Below are 17,908 nucleotides of genomic sequence, written 5' to 3'. Positions count from 1 at the left end.
CAGAATGCATGCAAAGCATATCCTATGTGGCCAGCTGTAATGTGGTTTATTTAATACAAAGACCTGGTGTATATTACAGTTTCACCGAAACAGCTGTGTCAGCATACCTCCCCAGCCAACATCTCCAAGCAAAACCTCTAATGTGCACAGTCTGCTAGCAAAAAAAAAAAAAAAAAAAAAAATCTTTTGTCAGCTTAGTTCATGTTGTTTTATAAGTTGATGTAATTTTACTGGCAAGAAAGCTATGTGAACATCTATAGTAGATGACTGCTCAGACATTTCGTTTCAGAAACAGCTGTGCTAACCAAAAAATTGCACCAATGTTTGTGTCTCAGAGGTTATTCCCCTTAGAGCAAAGCCAGAGGAATGGGACATACAAACACTGCTCATCCATGTCAGTACAAAGTCGGATCACACTTAAACAGTTTGGAACAGTGATTTGGGAAAAGCTGCGGTGTCTAGTCTGCAAACAGCTGAAGCCACGTCAGAAGTCACCACACTACAGCTGCTTGTTTCAACGTCTTTACTGAGGTTAGCGTGCCCCCTCCCAAGAAGACAGTGGAACAGAACGCGTAGCCACACCATAGTCAGCTTGGTTCAGGTAGCTTAAACTGCTGATGAAAAGGAGTTTGCTAATACAGCTGACTTTGCGCATAAATTAAATAGGAAACAAATTTACATTGGTGGAAACGGTAGCAATGTTTAAAGGACAGAAAACCAGCTAGTCTTTAAGACTTTCAGTTACTCAAGACAGATTTGGAAGATTTTTGGCCAAGTTCTATGAGATAAATAAATCCTAAAATAGTCATGTAAAATTAAACTGGGACCTGGTTTGCTCTGGTGCTTCAGAATAGAAGTCCAGAATTGAAAAAGAAAAAAAATAAATTCCTTACCACAGTATGATCTTATTGGCAAGAGTTGTTCTGGAATAGTTACATCAGTCTGGCTCCTTGTGTGAACACTGCTGACAATAGCAGAATAATTATCCAGCTAACAAGACTAAAATACACAGGAGTAACTACAGAGGAAAAAAATATTCTGGAATAGCTCTGCAAACTTTAGCAGCGGGGTACTGAGATTCATACCAGCATGGAAGGTACTTTCTCTAGCATAATTAATTTAACTTGCAGAAAGATACAGTTTTCTGTTAATAAAAACTGCACGTACATGGAGAGGGTTTTCTCATGTAGATTTTGCCAGGAAACAATAGTTTAATTACAATCAGATTTGATATTTTGGGAGAGTCTTCCAGTTTGAATTTCCTGTGTCCAATACTGAGGGCATATGATTTGCTCAAGCTCAGCAGGGCAATTTGAAACAAAGCCTAATTATTCCAACATCCTGCTACTGCTCCTAGCATAAAACATACCACTTGTTACCTAGTAAGTGTGTATATAGAGAGAAAAAAATAAATAAAAACACAGTGTCATATATTTCTTAACACATCTTGAGCACACATTGTTGGTTGTACTTGTTGCTCAGCGCTGTGTATTTCACCTTTTCCCCTCTCTGCAGAAGATAAGGCCTACGTGATTTGTTCCATGTATTTTTCAATTGCAGGATCCTCTATTTCCCCTAGTGAATAAAAGTAACAGTCATGATCAGTATTCCCTGTTTTCATCATGTGTTTTCTTTTTGCCTGGAAAGTCATCCTTGATAGGAACCTCTGTTGGAATGAGAGGCAAATTGTTGTTCTAGAAGTTGACGAGTCTGAAACAATCACTTAAGGTATGGTCCTGCCATTGAGCATGTAGGTGACAGCAAGAACAGCCAGCAAAGCAGAAAATGAAGTACTTCTCTTCCATGTCCCTTTTGTTTAGCTGCACAGGGAAAAGCCCAAGAGTGGGTGCTCGTATGCAGACCAGTGAGCGCCTGTATTCTTCAGGTGGACAGAAATAGGCAATTTCCATCCGTTAGCTGAGAGACCATGAAGTGAAGATGTAGTCTGACAGAGATAAAGCTGCACATTTTTTTCTAATGTTGATACCTGGGAAGAGTGGAAGACATAGTATTGCTTCCCTTCTTGTTTTGGTTTTCTGATTTTTCGTGAGGAAGATCTGAAATATTGGACCTGGTGTAGCAAGGTATTAAAAAATTACAAGGTGTGATTATAGAACTTACTCAAAAAAGATGAAAACTTTTTTATGGTAAAACCAACCTAAATAGAAGGACTCAAAATGCAGGCATACGTTTTAGGATATTTGTTGTCTGATTTATAAGGCACGTATCTTGCTTTCTTGTGAATTCTTGATTGCATCTACTATAAGACTGTATGCTAGACTTCTTTGTGGCATGAGATTTTAGGTACAACACGTCCCTAAATCAGCCACAGTTAGGAGGAAATTCCCTCAATAATCAGATCACGTGAAGAAGCAAAGATCACTGAAGAAAATATTTTTTTTAAAAGTGACACAACCTATAGTAATTACAAAATCAAGGCAAATGACAAAGTCTCATCTTCTGTATGTAACAAAGTTTCTCAAAAGATCCCAAGTGAGCTTTGTTGGGGCTTGAACTCTTGGTTCTCAAAGCACTATCTTATTGTAGGCCTACGCGGAACATTTCCAGTTGCTCCCATCCTTCAAACCGTTTGCAGCCATCTGCTACCTGGATGCCCCCATCCAAGAGGGCTCGTCTTCCCAGGAAGGGACATCTGAACACTTTGGCACGGTCTGTCTTAGCCAACTTCATCCGACGAGCTCATCACCGCTGCTGGCTGAGCTGGCTGCCCTGTTACTGAAGTGGGTAAGGTGTGCTCACACTTTCCACCTCAGACTGTTAACAGTCTATCAGCAAAATCCAAAACTGTGATTCTCAGCAAGACCTGAGAAGTATTTGGCAGACTTGTGAATTCTTAGATCTGTAAATTAGAAGATACATTTGGATGTAATAAAACATAAACAACATTGATTTTAAAGGTGACCTATGTCAAGCTATTAACAAATCCCTGAAATTCAGAACAAAAATATTTACAACAGATTTTGTCTCAATAATAGTGTAAGTACCAACAGGAGAATTTCTCTAAATTTAGGGCTTGCTTAGTGCTTCTGCTAAAGACAAACCTAACAGAACAGAACTTTTTGTTATTTTATGGCAGACCTGTGAACGCAAGGTGATGGAAAGGCCTAGTAGAGAAGCTTCCTGACTTCTGCAGCTCTTTTAGTATCTGTTAGGAGCACTGGGAATACTATGTTGAATGTTCACACACACACACAAGCACACTACGAAGTAAGATAAAGATTCCATAAAGTGAAATTCAGTTTTATTCTGTTTACTGAAGTTTTCCTTTTGGGGGGAAAAAAAAAAAACCCAAAAAAACCAGAGCAGTAGATATGGAAAGGAAAAGAGTAAGATCAGTAGAAAGTTCTTACGTATTAGATACATTTTTTTCCCCCACCATTAAATGTGTTTTGCAGCATATCTGGTCACTATGGCTTGTATCTTAGCCTGAATATTATCTACATTTTTGGACAATCAAGATGCAACTATTGAGAGTGGTGTTCCTCGTACAAACTTCATTAATTTGATAGATGTACTGAAGGCTTGCCTGTCCTTATATATCTAGAATAAGTTGTCACAAAGAATCTAGAATAAGAAAGTCATAAAGCTGATGGTCATGGTAATTCCTAAACTGTATTCTAAAATTCTATTACACAATCACAGTAAAAACTACACTTTTATGCAAGTAGAAGTAGTCTGCTCACTACTCCATCTTCAGTAGAACTACTGGTCATGTTTAAAACCTGCCACATTTCAAATAAATCAAAACCCAGAACCCGAAATGAAATAAGTGTTTTCTAGCGATACAAATAATCTGATGGGTGACTGAAATGTCAAGATACAACTGCAGTAATCAAACTACCACAATTTGCACTTATCTTGAAAATAAAATCAGCAAGAGTGAAAAACGAGATTGTGCTGTAATGTACCTGACCCTAACCACAAAGCCAGGCATTGAGGGACAGGAGACTTCCTTCCCTTTATTGAGATAAGTAAGAAACAGCACAGCTTTACTCGGGGAGTTTTGCCAGGTTATTCCTAATCTTGGACTTCCTTTCCTACACATCATCTATTGTTAATATTACAAAGTCAGAGCGTAGGAAACGGGCATTCTTATAAAAACTGGAACCGAAACAAAACCACCATTCATACCTTTGAGTCTATACACGGACACATTTCATAAACGGCACTTGAAAACAGGTCTAACGCATTTAACATTAAATTAAAAACATAAGATAAAATCTTAGATCAGTAGGTTTTCTGTTAAATGAGGATTGTAGGCCTAATCCAAAGTTCAGATACTGATTTTATTTACATATGTGTATATCTGAACTAACCCCATATAATCCAAAGAACATCTAATTAATTAGAAAGCCAGTTAAAAGGTATTTAGTCTAGTACATTAAGAGCTTGCAAGAGTAGCAGGGACAAGCAAAAGCGCAAGAAAATAAAGCTGTAGGAGAGTCTAAATGCACTTCAGAGATGGGGAATCGGTTAAAACTTGGATCAGAAACTTAAGCAATAGATTTTACAAAATGGGCAGTGATTGTACAGAGTTCATTCAAAAGGATTTAAAGAAGCTGGGGGAAGAAAAGCATCGCTGCTTGAGCTTACTTAATGCTTAAAAGAATAGAAACATTTTACACCACCAAATTACATCATCCCGAGTTTTAAGAATATGGTTAGTTATGGTTGTTCTTTGCCAAGTGGCTTAGCAAATTAATTAGCAGATTCAAGAAACAATGTTTTACAGTGGCTGCAAACTGGGAGTTTTATTGTTTTCAGTTTAAGATTGATCACGAATTTGGAAAATAAAAGGTGAAATACATTCCAAGCTAAGTTTTGAGACTATGAAGAATTCTTACCAGAAGACAAACACTGAAAATGATTGTATAGCAATTCTCCTTTGTCATTTATAACAGACTTTCTGCCCTCTGCTGTTTAGACCAGGAAAAATAAGCTGGGATACAGATCTGTTGAGAAGCACACAGCTGAGGGCTGAGCCTAACTCTGCTTTTAAGAAAATAATTTAATTTATGCTTAAAGTAGTTGGATTTTTAGTTGTTCTATGCACTTGTAATTCTGCACTGGCAAGAAATTCACCTGAATTTCGTGGTCTGTGAAAAAGGTGCCAGGGAGCCATTCCCAAGTTGCTTACTTGTGAACGGGGAGGGGCTGTTTATCGGGGAGCGCAGTGACAGGACAGGGGGAATGGGTTTAAACTAAAAGAGGGGAGATGGAGATGGGATGTGAGGCAGAAATCCTTCCCTGTGAGGGTGCTGAGGCCCTGGCACAGGGTGCCCAGAGAAGCTGTGGCTGCCCCTGGCTCCCTGGCAGTGTTCAAGGCCAGGTTGGATGGGGCTTTGGGCAAGCTGGGCTAGTGGAGGGTGTCCCTGCCCATGGCAGGGGTGGCACTGGGTGGGCTGGGAGGTCCCTGCCCACCCAAACCAGGCTGGGGCTCTGTGACTTCATAAACCCAAGTTTCTTGGCATACACAGGAAGGGCAGTTCTGCAGAACAAAGTTAAATTTTGCAGTAAGACAAAACATACACAAGTTTTACACTGAGGGTAACAGATTATGTTCCATGCTCAACAGATTTCTAAAAATGAAGTAGTAATACACTCAACTTCCTCACAGATTATTCAGGACTTAACTGATGTTTGTAAATTGCTTCAAGATTAAAATGCTGCACTGCCTACAAATCAAATTTGATTAGTCACTTTGAAAAAATAAGCTACTTACTTAATTTTTAAGAAGCAAGTTGAAAGTCACTTTTTTCTGTTATAAAACCAACAATCAGTTCTTCCAGACTTGCAAAAAAAATTAACAGCCTCAAATTTAATTTTTAGTGGCTAGATACCAGAGCAAATTAAAAAAACACACCTATTAAAAATAAAATGGGTTAAGAGTAGCAGTTACTATTTTTTTTTTTAAGTAGTTTGTGAATAATGCTTTGTACTCTCCACGTCTTGTTCAAGGGTTTCTATAAAGCAATTGCAAATTCACGAGAGGAATCAAGTTATATTAAATACAGCTTTCTATGTCACCTTTAATTTTGGATAGAGTTTACATTAAAACTGAAAAATCCGATCCAGGAGTGAATTCTTACTGTACCACTATCCGTGGGTTACTAAGCAGATGCTTTTTCATTTTCCAGCTTCAACTGCCCTACAAAACAGCTGCAGCAGTGCTGCAATTCCAACGCTGGCAACTCAAATCACCACAGTTACATCAACAGCAGCGTCAGTGCTGTGCATTCGCACTAATTATCGTGGTTTAGATATAGTTTAGTTCTGCTCTGCCTGCACATCAGCCCTTCTGTCGCTGCGGCACCTGCTATGAAAACAGGGAAAGGGGGAATTTAGAGCTGCAGACAGCCCCTTTCCACCCTCACATAAAGGCAAGTCTACCTGTCTAAGCTTAAAATCACTAGCGGCTGGGAAGCTGCTTTTCCAGGCTCAGTACTTCTCTCCCCCCAGAACAAACTGAAAGGTGCAATTCAAAAGCAACACGCTTGGTGCACAGGATCTCTCCTTACCTTTCTTTTGTTCATGGGACACTGCCAGAGTTTGAGTTTTGCTACATCTCACCCAGCTTCGAAGTTTAACTGTACCCATCTTCAATACAGGTCATTTTTTGATAGAGAAAACAGTACCATTCAGTGTTGCAGTTTCTATTCGAACACTATCGTAATAAGCTCCAAAAAGGGAGCATGCAGGCTTTCTAACGGCATTCTGTACTCACAACTTCTACGTTAAACTCCGTTCTACTCGTGATCACCGAGGGAAACCAACCCCTGCTCTACTAGGCATGTACTTCAGGACATGACACACATGTAGATTACCAGCATTTACCATCACGCCAACTAGCTGCACAGCGGCTAGTTTTCTTTTTTTAAAAAGTCTGAGACACAGAACGGTATGTTCAGATTTGTAGGGCGGTAGGGAGATGAGACACGCAAGTGTTCTAGGCGTCGTATTTAAAACTTGTACTTTGCTGCCACGAGTTCTAGGCTATGGCTGTAGTGAGAGAGATGGAATAGAGACAACACTGGCCTACGCACAGGCTGTTCTTGTAGCTCACCTGAAGATGTAGGCCAATTACATAGAAAACTACTCATCAGAAATCCCAAATAGTAACATTTGATCACATTTAATTACCACATACTATATGCGAAGGAAAAAAAAAAAATCACCATTTATGGATGTTAAATGAAACATATTACCAATTCATGTATGGGAGAGGAAACTGATTGTTCACGCTATCGCCACGCTATATAAAGCAATTACAAAATAAGCAACTCCATATTCTAGAAAACTGACTTTTAAGCTGTAGTAAGCATTACTGATTAAAGTACTTGTGCTATCAGGTTTCATTTGAAATAATACCTCTCAAAGCTACAAAAATTCAAAACAGTAAGAAAATACATTTGTAACTGTAGGAACCCAATTAATACAGAAATTTATGGTGTTGCTATGAAAGACAGTAAATATACAATTCTTGCTGGAATCTGTATGTTAAGGGTCTCTTGCCTGTTTGTCTTCTCCAATATTCGTTAAGGGCTTTATGATGCACCGTCACTAGTGACGGTAAAACATTAATTAGTAACCTTATTTAACCTTAGTCACAAAAGCTACAAAATATTGCATTAGAATACATTTGAAAAGTGACTTTTGACATAACCCTTGTTAGAATTTTTTTCTTAAAAATGGAAAAGCATCATTTATGTTGCAATAGTGCTAGTCTTTCCTTTGTAAGCACGCTATCCAAATAGGGGAACAAAAATTGTTGCATCACAACCCGAAGATCAGATTTAGCGCAAGTTAACTTTATTGTTAATCTGCCTCCTAGCCCATGGTTTTACTTTTGCAATTTTTCAGATCACTTTTATGTATGATCAGTATGCTAACTTATGTTTAGGCCGCTGGTTTTCTATGGTACCTGCTACCTGCAGAAATCATGAGACTGCCTAGTAGGACTTACAGCTAGCTTTGTTGCAGTGGAGGTGTTAGCTCCGTTACAGGTTCTTCCCTCATCTAAGAGGAGTAGAGAATCGGTGTAACACCCAGCCTTCACGTTGACTGGAGGAAGGAGGCAGTAGCCCCACACGTACTCTCACACATACCGGCACGTAGATGGAAGAAACGTTCCTGTGAACTATCATTCCCTCCAGTGTAGCGCTTTTTAAAAAAGTTTCAAAACAGAAGCAAAACCAAGGCAGAAAACTACTCGATAAATGTAAAAATAAATGTGCAGTTTCATATAGTATTGAGACACCTCTACTTAACGTAGGAAAGCTCTTCAAGTAGAACTATACTAATTTAGAGCTAAAGAAATTAGCATGGCATGCTGAATTTCTACGTTTGCAAGTAAAGCAAAGCCAATATTCTATCTCATATCAGGCAGGTATGCAAAGTTAGCACCAGAGGACACTCGGCCTAGAATTACTGGCTCAAGATCCTGGCACAGGAAAGCATTTCATCTGATCCAGATGTTTATTTTTCCTCAAAATGTGTTTGTGAACGTTGTTTTCAGTTTTCACAAACCACTTAGTAAGACCACAGCCACGAATCAGAACTATTTCATGTTGCGCACTATTCTCCTGCAATGGTTTGTCTTCATTTCCCCCAATGCTTGTTCCAGTTGCTGAATTAGGTGGAGGAGGGTAGAAGGGTCGGTTTGCAACACTTGGGCAGTTTGATCTTCATTCTGATGAAGATGTAGCTTTATAGTTACCGCAGGCTTAATCTGTTGTCTCAAACTTCTGCTTGCAAGCTGCAAGAGGGAGTTTAGATGAAATGGGAATAGGGAAACAAAAAAAAGAAGATGGTTAATCGACTTCCATATTTACAATTCACAACAGGTTTGTAGGACCTGCTTAAAAATCCTTTTCATCCGCATCCAAGATATACACAGTATATTATTTAGTTTTAGCATTAGGCAACACTAATCCACTTCAAGCAATGCTTTCATAATATTTCTGAAAATTAGGTGATAATTAAGACCAAATATATTTGGTATATGCTAACATTTTTAGAACACCACTGGAGCTACAAATTCAATTTTCATAAAGCAAGAAATACCTTGCATCATTACACATCCTGCTCATCTCATAACTAGCTATCTTTGGTGCAATAACAAAATTATGTCAGTTTTAAATACGTGAAAGACTGATGCCTCGATTACTTTGAAGTAATATAAATTATGTTTTTTAGTAGTCGTTTATGATGTAAAAAAAATGTGAAGTACAATACAGAATACTGACAACGTCATAGGAGTTACCTGCACATCCAGTCTCCATTCAAGACTCTGATAGCTGGGAAGCTTTGGTGCCAGCTCACTAAGAATGCTTCTGATCTCTTTCCTGTTATCAAGGTACAGCTGGAGCAGTAATTTGTTCAATTCATCCGAGAATCCCAGAACATGAATGGAATCTTGGAAGTCTGTCTCAGAAATCTAGAAATAACAATTTAGGCCTTAATACAGACCTGTGTAATAATCACTGTTTGTCAAGAAACAAACAGAACTGTAAGTAAACATTATGCATATTGTATGGTACAGTTATTTTCTTGCAGGAACATGTGAGGACAATTCTACAGCTAGGACAAAACAAATCATCCACAGTTTAAGCTGTTTACACCTGTTGGTGTATTACTGCTGATTTGCATGAGCTTCAGGAACAGTTTTAGACCACTTAAAAAAAAAAAAAAAAGAAAAACGCTCAGCATCTTCGCATTTAAAACACAACACAAAAAAAAGCACCTGAGCTTTGTTATGAGGAAGTACATATTTCGCTCATCAGCTGATCAACAGTATGTTAACATAATATTGATACTCAAATCATAAATACTCTGAAATGATCTGAATGTCTACACACGTAAGCAAGGACCGGGTACAACATAAGGCTCGCATTACAGTAACTGGCCCCGGGAAGCTGATTCCCACAGGTCAATGCCTTTGTGCCAAACTGGAGAAGCTCGGTTCATCATTGTGGAAGCAGTTATTTACTCAACAGAAAACATCGTATCTTTACAATGCGTTCATACCATAAACACATGCTGTGATCAACTACACTCTACTGCAATACAACACAAAGAGTACGTAACAGGGGGTGAGCGCAGCACACAGCCTGTACAGGAGCTGAACAACAAAGAAATCTTCACTCAAGTTTTGTTAATCCTGAAGACTAAATTACTGCATGTTCATGCTATAATTAAAAAAATAATTAATTAAAATGTTGTCAAGTTTCAGCTTCAGACACTGACTACAAAATCCAGCCATCCATGCAGATGCAGTTTTTCAATAAGAGAACAGAGAATAAGAACCCTTTTTTTCTAAGTTAAAAGAACATAACATGTTATCAGAACTTTGAACTAGGTTTTCCCTGTTCATCAGTATTTTTGGAGCTAGAAGCGTTGGGAAGACATCTCTCGAGCGTATCCCTGAACTCACTGCACAAAGGCATCCTTACCATGAGCTTGGAGCTTTCAGTGAGAAGATACGTTAATCCTTCTACCCCATGCTGAACGGTGTCAACACCAACGTTGAGTTTCCCTTAAAGGAAGCACAAAGTACTTTTTACCTCCTTATCGTCGCTGTGGCAACTTAATACACAAAACTGCAAATTCGTCCAAAGCCAGCTTGCTAAAGATGCATATAAAAGAAAAAGAGAGGGTTGAGCACCCTTCAAATAATAACGTGAAGGGATCAAACAGCGAGTCGGATCCCACCCCCAAACCAAACCACAAACCCCGAGAAAAACCCACACCGAGCTCTGAGGGTACGACAGCGAGAACCGCACGCTCGCCTCCCAGAACCGGGTGGCGAGTTCCCCGGTACAGAACCGGGCAGCGCGGGTCTCGCAAGGACGGGCCCTGCGCTCACCCCCGCAAGCCCCGGGCGAGGCCCGACACCCGCCGGTGGCCCAGCAGCGCCCGGCCGCAAACCCCGCTCCGCGCCCCCCGTCGCCTCCCTCGACTCCTCCGGCCGCTCCGGGGCAGCCCCGCGCCCTGACGCCGTTCACCGGGGTCGCCCCTGTGCGGAGCCGCCGCAGCAGCCACCGCGTTTCCCGCCCTCCCGCCTCCGCCCGCTCCCCCCGCCGCCCCACGGGCCCCGGCCGGCGACTGCCCCCGCCCCGCCCCCGGCTCTTACTGGCGGCTGCCTCGCAGGCCCGCGGCGCCGCGCCCCGCCGCAGCAGCAGCTCCACCGCCAGGCGCCCCAGCTCGCCGGCGGCTGAAACGAGAGGAGGCGACTCCGCTGCAGGCCCCGGACGGCCGCGCCCGCCCAGCGCGCCGCCAGCCCGCCCCGCGGCAGCCCCCCGCCCGCTCCGGGCCCTCCCCGCCCGCCCGCCCGCCGCGCCCCGCAACCGCCGCGCCCCGCAACCGCCGCCCTCGGCCGCCGTCGCGGACCCAGAGCGAGGCGAGACGCGGCCCAGCCGGGCGCGGGGCGGGCAGTGCCTGGCGCCGGGCCGGGGCCCTATGCCGGACCTGCAGCGCCCAGCCGCGGCAGGCAGCCCAGGTGCGCCTTGTGCTCCTCCGCCAGCACCAGCAGCATCGCCGCGCCCTGCCCCGCCCCGCCCCGCCCAGGAAGGGGCGTGCCCGGGCGCCTGGGACGGGCCTGCGCGGACGCTGCGGCGGGGCGGGGCCGGGCGGCGGGGCCGGGGCGGGGCGGCGGGGCCGGGGCGGGGCGGGGCCGGGGCGGGGCGGGGCCGCGGGGCGGGGCGGCGGGGCGGGGCGGGGCGGGGCGGCGGGGCGGGGCGGGGCGGCGGGGCCGGGCCGGGCGGCGGGGCCGGGCCGGGCGGCGGGGCCGGGCCGGGCGGCGGGGCCGGGCCGGGCGGCGGGGCCGGGCCGGGCGGCGGGGCCGGGGCAGCAGCGGCCGCAGACGCGGAAGAGGCCGCCCCCGGCCCCCTGCAGCCTCCCCCGGCCCCGCGGTAGCAAAGGGCCCTCGGGACGGGCGGTACAACCCGCGTTCTGCCCAGCTTTGCGCGGCAGCGGCAGCCGTGACTGGCGCAGCTCTGCATTTAGCCGTACGGAGAAACGATGTTCCAAGGGAAGCGAACACGTACCTCGTCTGGGAAACGGCGAGAGAGAACGTATGGATGCGATGTAAACTGCGCCAGCCGTGTCCCACGGAAACAGCCTGAATAAGGGAAACTAATTAGCGTAGAACAATTTTAAGACAATATATAACTTGGCAGCACTTGAGTCAGGCCCCACAAACTCAGGCTTCGCCTGTCTCATGCTCCAGTACGAAAGAAAACAATTAGTAAAAGAGTTGGAATGTAGAAATGGGATAAGAGAAGCCGTAAATTAGGGAACAGTCCTTGGGTAGGAACTAGAAAAAAGACACAAAGTTTGAGGCACCCTGATAAAGGGGGCCCGATATGCCAACAAGCCTGGGACCATCTGGGCAGGACGGATAACGAGGTTGCTGAGCTTGCAAAACGGAGATCATGAAGGAGAGGTCACCCAACTGTGTACGCTGAAGAAGAGGAGAAAGAGGAAGATTTGAGGAGGACGACCCCTGACGACCACCTGAGAAAGAAACTGTGCAGGCATATCAGGACATTAGCATATATTCAGGAGTTCCCGGAATAGTAATAAATGTGTATTAGATCCCTCAGAAACCTAATGAATATGTAACTCTTTTGTAATATAAATCAGGTACAATTTGTGCCTCGTCGAGACGCACATTCGTGGAAATATCCCGGTGTGACTCCCAGCGCTGCAATAAAGGATACCTGCTTAATAGTCACATTGGCTATCGAGTGCATTTTTTTGATTCAAGCCAGCGGCTGGAATAACGTGGTGTCCCCGAAGCGCTTGTTACTGCGATGAAATCGTCCTCCTGTTTCATCGGCCTCTGCTGAAATTATGTAACACGTCATCATTTTACGTGCCCTTTGTTTCCTAATAATGCTGTTATCCCACCTTAAGCACGCGATTCAAAGCTGTTTTGCGTACATAGCCCCCGTGGAGGGGTACTGCGCTGTATTGCCCAAATGTAAAGGACAAAGATTACACTCTGGTGACAATGCCGTGTCCTACAGGCAGTACACAACTCCATCTGCGTGCTGACGTTACGCAGAGATGGCGCTGCCATTCCCACGTCTCTCAAATGGCTTTCTAAAAACATGTATTCCTACCATGTTAAATCAAGCAAAGAACAAACAAACAAATGAGGTTCTAAATTACTAAAATGATGCACAACTTCTCATTCTACTCAGAAAGGTTTCAACCTCACCTCCCATTTTGCAGCCACAATCAAATGCAAGGGTAAAGATTACATCCATTAGGATCTCCATTATATTTGTTTACCAAGGTATGTAACAAATCTCTCTACAAATATCAAAATTTAGTGGATCAATACTAAGTGTTCAGCAGGAAACTGCCATCTTCCTCTACGTGTATTTATGACCGAGCTGACTCCAAGAAAATACATTAATTGGGTCTATTCTTCTCTCGCCCAACAGTCTGGCTTTGCCGTTTAGGATAATCCATCCTTCAGCCCTAGAAATTCCTAACACGCGTGTGTATGCTGGTGGAACTACAGATACGCGCTGTCTCCTACCAGCAGGCTAACTGACCAATCAGCCTCACTGGAGTTAATGCGTTGGCTAAATGGAATTTTGAGAGAGATACAAGTTTTACTTGTTACTGTAATTCTAAAGAACATATACATTATGTAATGAAAAACTTTGATATTTTTTTTTTCCCCTCCAGAAAATAGTACAGAAGTGAATCCTAGGTGGGACAGCTTATCTTACATTTTAAATCTTTTTCACACAAATGTACCTCCATTATGTTTGGATAATTTATTTACAGCAGAAATCCCTCGTTTTACCCTTGGTTTACCTTGAAGAAACGTGTGCATATATGTGTGTGCATATTTTAAGAACATAGTACGGTTACAGATTGTGAGACTGTAAACTAAAGGCGATTACAAAATAAGTTTAGAAGCGAGAGAAAAGAATACACATTTTATGTTTGAAAAACAAGTACAAAAATGATGGGAGGAGAAGGTAAAAGAGAAATAAGACAGAGGAAATAACATGCATGAAAAAAGGAGGAAAAAACCCCTGAACATCTATACATACGATAGGCGAAGTACTCCAGGAACCTCAACAATTGGCTCGGAATGGCAGCTTGTTTCCTTTGTGCGGTAAGAGCATCAGTGGGGTAGTGCAGAGAAACACACGGTATACATGGCCAAGAAAAACAATTAAGCAAACTAAAAGACTGGAAACATATAATGAACCACTAGGTAATACGAAGATATTATCTACCTAACTGGAATGTGCAAATCTGTAGAAGGATTTGCTCAAAAGTAGGCACGTACAATCCACCTGCAAAACCGTGACGTTCTCCAGTGCCCCAAAACTGGCGGGATCCATCTCTGTGAAGCCCTTTCCTCAGCAGTCATCCAGTCCACCCAGGAATCCTGTGGCACGCCAGGCAGAAGAGAGACACAAAGGCAAAACGTTTCAAATATAATTAAGTTCCTTTACCTGTTATGAATCTGGTGAAAGGATAAAAAGTCGTACTGCTTCCGAGCGGATGGTCAGGCAGTCATAATTCTAGAACATTCTGTATCTTGCCCAGGTATTTATTCTAAACATGAAGGAGAAAAATAAGTAAAGGAAGACACAAATCTGTATAGAAGTCAACTTTAGAGAAAAGCTGCATGATTTTGTTCCATAAATGCTATTTTGTTAAAGCAAAGCATACATGTTGAAGGAAAAGGACCTTCGCTGACTGTTAAGTATGAGATTTTCTCAAGCCCTGAAGGATTCAAAAGTGGCAGCTGGAATAACACAGCAAGTACATTAATTATAGAAATATCTACCCTCTTCCCCCCCCCCGCCCCCCATCCTGTTTACCTTTTGTGCTTAGCTTACATTTCTCAAGTGTGTTTTTCTGGTTGGTTTGGGTTGGTTTGGGTTTTTTTTAAACACAGAGTTGGGCTAAACTTAACGGAGGGGGAAAACCCCGCTGCGTCTCTCACACACTGCCGGGATTCGATGCGGGCTTTGGAGCCCGCTGGGTCCTGCGTGGTGCCCGGCCGCACAAGGCCCCGCCGCCGCAGGGGGTGTCCGCGTAGGCCGCGCTGCGAGCTCCCAGCCGAGCGGGCCGGCAGCGAGCTGAGGCAGCGCCAGAGAAGCGCCGGGAGGCGCCTGCAGCGGGACGCGCCCACGCTCGTCCCCGTCACCTGCTTCCCCGCGTCCCTTCGCGGGACCGCTCCCGTCCCTCACGGTGACTGGGAGCTCGGAGCGGCAACCCTTCGCCGAGACACGGTTCCGCCGCACTCGCGGCGCTGAGGGGGCCGCGCTGCCACGGCCGCCGGTTTCGGAGAGCCGCGACAGCAAAACTGAGGAGGGCCGGCGGGGAGCCGTGACAGGGGACGCGGCCGGGCCCCTCCCCTCGCCTTCCCCGGGAACCGAGGAGGGCCGCTGGACACCGCCCCGCCTGCCGCCCCGCCTCGCCCCGCCTCGCCCCGCCTCGCCCCGCCTCGCCCCGCCTCGCCCCGCCTCGCCCCGCCTCGCCCCGCCTCGCCCCGCCTCGCCCCGCCTCGCCCCGCCTCGCCCCGCCTCGCCCCGCCTCGCCCCGCCTCGCCCCGCCTCACATGCCACGCCTCGCCCCGCCTCGCCCCGCCTCGCCCCGCCTCGCCCCGCCTCGCCCCGCCTCGCCCCGCCCCTCTCCCTGCCCGGGCGCAGCGCGCGGCCCCTGGCGGCGCGGCAGAGGAAGCACTGTCCCCCCACCCCGTGGGCGGGGCCGCCGCCACTCGTCTGCTAAGCCCGCCCCGCGTCACGCGCCGGCGGCTGAGTGGCAGCCCGGGCGAGCAATGGCCTGCCCCGGGCCGCCGACGTCTCGGGTGCGCGGCGACGGGGCGGGACTTCCGCCGTGGCTGCTGAGCGGGCGGAGCGCGCTATGGAGTCGGCCTAGGCGCGGCCCTCGGCTCCCCGCTCCGGGCCCTGTGCCGGGCCCGCAGGTGAGGGCCGCCGGGGCGGGGGGGCGCGGTCGCCGGGTCCCTTCGGGCCGCTTCCCTGCCGCCGGGCGCCCTGGCTTCGCGGCGGTTAAGGAGTTACTGGGCCCGTCGCTCCATTGCGCAGCGCTTATTTGCCTCCACCCTTTGAGCGGCGAGGCGGGGCCGCCCGTCCGTGCGGCTCAGGCGGAGCCACGGCCTGCCCCGCCGCGGTGTGCCTGGCTGCCCGCGGCTCCGGCGCGCCCCTTTCCCGCGGGCCGTCGCCGCAGCCTGCGCGGAGATCCGCCTCGGCGGGAGGGAGGGTAAGGGCGGACGCTGAAGCGCTCCCCGAGCGTGGCTTCTCGAGGGATGAAAGGGAAACCCCTGCCCTGGCGTTTCACGGCTCTGCCTGGGGTGCGGTTCCTCTGAGGCTGGCTGTGCGCTGAGATACTGGTTGTGCTTGGAAGATAGTGAGTGGCGTGGAGTCTGGCTGGCAACCAAGTTGCTGGTAAAAACACGAAAACAAATTGAGAGGGATAGTTCCTGCATCTTATCAGATCTGAGCGCTGAGCTTCCCTTGTGCGCATCGGTTTGCAGTTCTGTGGATAGGTCTGAGATGGAGTTTCAGGTCAGTACAGACATGATGACATCAAAATGCAAAAAGGCAGATACACGTGAAAATTATTGGTGTCACTTCTGCTCGTCCTCTGCTCGTGGAATTTTTGAAGGTGAACTTCATTGATTATATTTTGACATGGCAGCCCAAATTACTTGGAGTGTTTTCACCGAGTTTGTGGCAGGACAAAGTTTTTATATGTTCATAGGATTTTTGTGACTGCTCTGAGCATTGTAAGCCTATTTGGCAGTAAAATAGAATTTAAGTTTGTTTAATACTCATGTGCAAGTTAGGCTCTTTCACCAGTGGGAGGGGAGAGAGCTGTTTTCTTGAGAGAGTTGAAGCATGAGCATAACTGTGTGGATGAGGAATTACTTTATGTTGTCTTCTGCTGTGAAATATGTTGATTGAGATACAAGCATGAAATTTTCAGCAGTTTGTATGCACTTTGTAGAGCTTGGTTTGTGGATATTCTTATCTCCTCTGTGTCCCAAGCCATGTAATTTCTTAATGACATCTCTCTTAAATGTGTGCTCCTAAGGCTTGTTCACGTTGGCACGTGTGAAACTGGCGTTTTTGACGGGATGCAGGGACTGTATCCAGAACGCTTTCCACTCAGGTTGCCTGTTCTGGAAGTCAGTGTATTGGTGTTAAAAACACTGTGTGTTTCATAATCCCTTATTATTAATACAATACCGATAACGTATTAAGAGGTAGGCAAGGTGTTCTTAGTGTCCAGTACAATGGATAGATGTATCTATCGTATAATGTTAGTTCTTGTATTGAGCTTATTTAGCCATCCTTCTCTTCAAGTGAGAAGGGACACTTTACTCTCCTCTTCTGTTGAAAGTGTAATCGGTTTTGTGAGTTCTAGGATGCAGAGTGGGAAGGAAAAAAAAAGACTCAAATGTTTGAAGTTACTTAGGAGAACTTTGTCTATAGACACTGGAAAATCAGGTGTAAAGTGCTGAAGATTACTGCAGAGTCAAGTTGAACTTCTTTTGTGTGGTTTACAGCATAGTCTTTAATTACATACACCTATATTTATGTGTACTATAAGCTGCCCTCTTCAATTAAGAGTCTAGTCTACAAATGAGCTATGGAATTTCAGGAATTGTACCGCTTTTTTGCTTGCATTTGAGACAATAGTTCTTGGGCCCAGAAGAATGTGTATGTAATTCCTTGACAGAGAAGCCTGCACTGTACATGCATGTTGTTTGCAAGGACAACTTTAATTCTGGCATTTTCTAACGATGCTCAATACTATTTTAATGCTTTCTCTGTGTTGTAAGGTATGTCCTGAATTTACTGTACTGGTTAAAATATTGTGA

General features: G+C 45.6%; 2 protein-coding genes across 11 annotated transcripts in view; one reads left to right on the top strand and one right to left on the bottom strand.

The window, feature by feature from the left end:
- Positions 1–7,136: 7,136 nt before the first annotated feature.
- On the bottom strand, positions 7,137–15,424 carry COMMD2 (COMM domain containing 2). 7 transcript variants are annotated; one of them, XM_054835272.1, is made up of 9 exons: positions 14,880–15,423; positions 14,508–14,610; positions 14,291–14,440; positions 12,369–12,481; positions 12,066–12,143; positions 11,153–11,233; positions 10,473–10,555; positions 9,284–9,457; positions 7,137–8,776 (listed from the first exon to the last, which is right to left on the bottom strand). In XM_054835272.1, the coding sequence occupies exons 4-9, from the start codon at positions 12,403–12,405 to the stop codon at positions 8,579–8,581; spliced, it is 651 nt and encodes a 216-aa protein (XP_054691247.1). In that variant the 5' UTR covers positions 12,406–12,481; positions 14,291–14,440; positions 14,508–14,610; positions 14,880–15,423; the 3' UTR covers positions 7,137–8,578. The 7 variants fall into 7 exon arrangements, with proteins under 7 accessions (XP_054691247.1, XP_054691245.1, XP_054691248.1 ...); XM_054835270.1 differs by lacking the exon at positions 12,369–12,481 and having other exon boundaries at positions 12,066–12,139; positions 14,346–14,440; positions 14,880–15,424; XM_054835273.1 differs by lacking the exons at positions 11,153–11,233; positions 12,369–12,481 and having other exon boundaries at positions 12,066–12,139; positions 14,346–14,440.
- Positions 15,425–15,886: 462 nt separating this feature from the next.
- Positions 15,887–17,908, top strand: part of RNF13 (ring finger protein 13) — a 41,835-nt gene continuing 39,813 nt past the window's right edge. The window contains exon 1 of one of the 4 annotated variants that reach the window (XM_054835491.1): positions 15,887–15,988. The gene's annotated coding sequence lies outside the window, so the exon portion shown is untranslated. Of the gene's footprint in view, positions 16,690–17,908 lie in introns of all 4 variants that reach the window. The other 3 variants (XM_054835496.1, XM_054835495.1, XM_054835494.1) reach the window with 3 other exon arrangements.

This window comes from Grus americana, chromosome 9 (genome assembly GCF_028858705.1).
Source record: "Grus americana isolate bGruAme1 chromosome 9, bGruAme1.mat, whole genome shotgun sequence".
NCBI lineage: Eukaryota > Metazoa > Chordata > Aves > Gruiformes > Gruidae > Grus > Grus americana.
Note: the sequence above shows the minus strand (reverse complement) of the source record. Positions and strands in the feature narration are given on the sequence as shown.

Bases quoted from the DNA above. Each gene is read 5' to 3' on its own strand.
- COMMD2 (XM_054835270.1), bottom strand. From the start codon at position 14,422: ATGACTGCTGAGGAAAGGGCTTCACAGAGATGGATCCCGCCAGTTTTG. The intron at 10,556-11,152 runs GTAAGAGCCGGG...GCTTCCTTTAAG, and splicing joins GGCCTGCGAGGCAGCCGCCA to GGAAACTCAACGTTGGTGTT. The intron at 9,458-10,472 runs GTAAGGATGCCT...TGTTATTTCTAG, and splicing joins CTGAAAGCTCCAAGCTCATG to ATTTCTGAGACAGACTTCCA.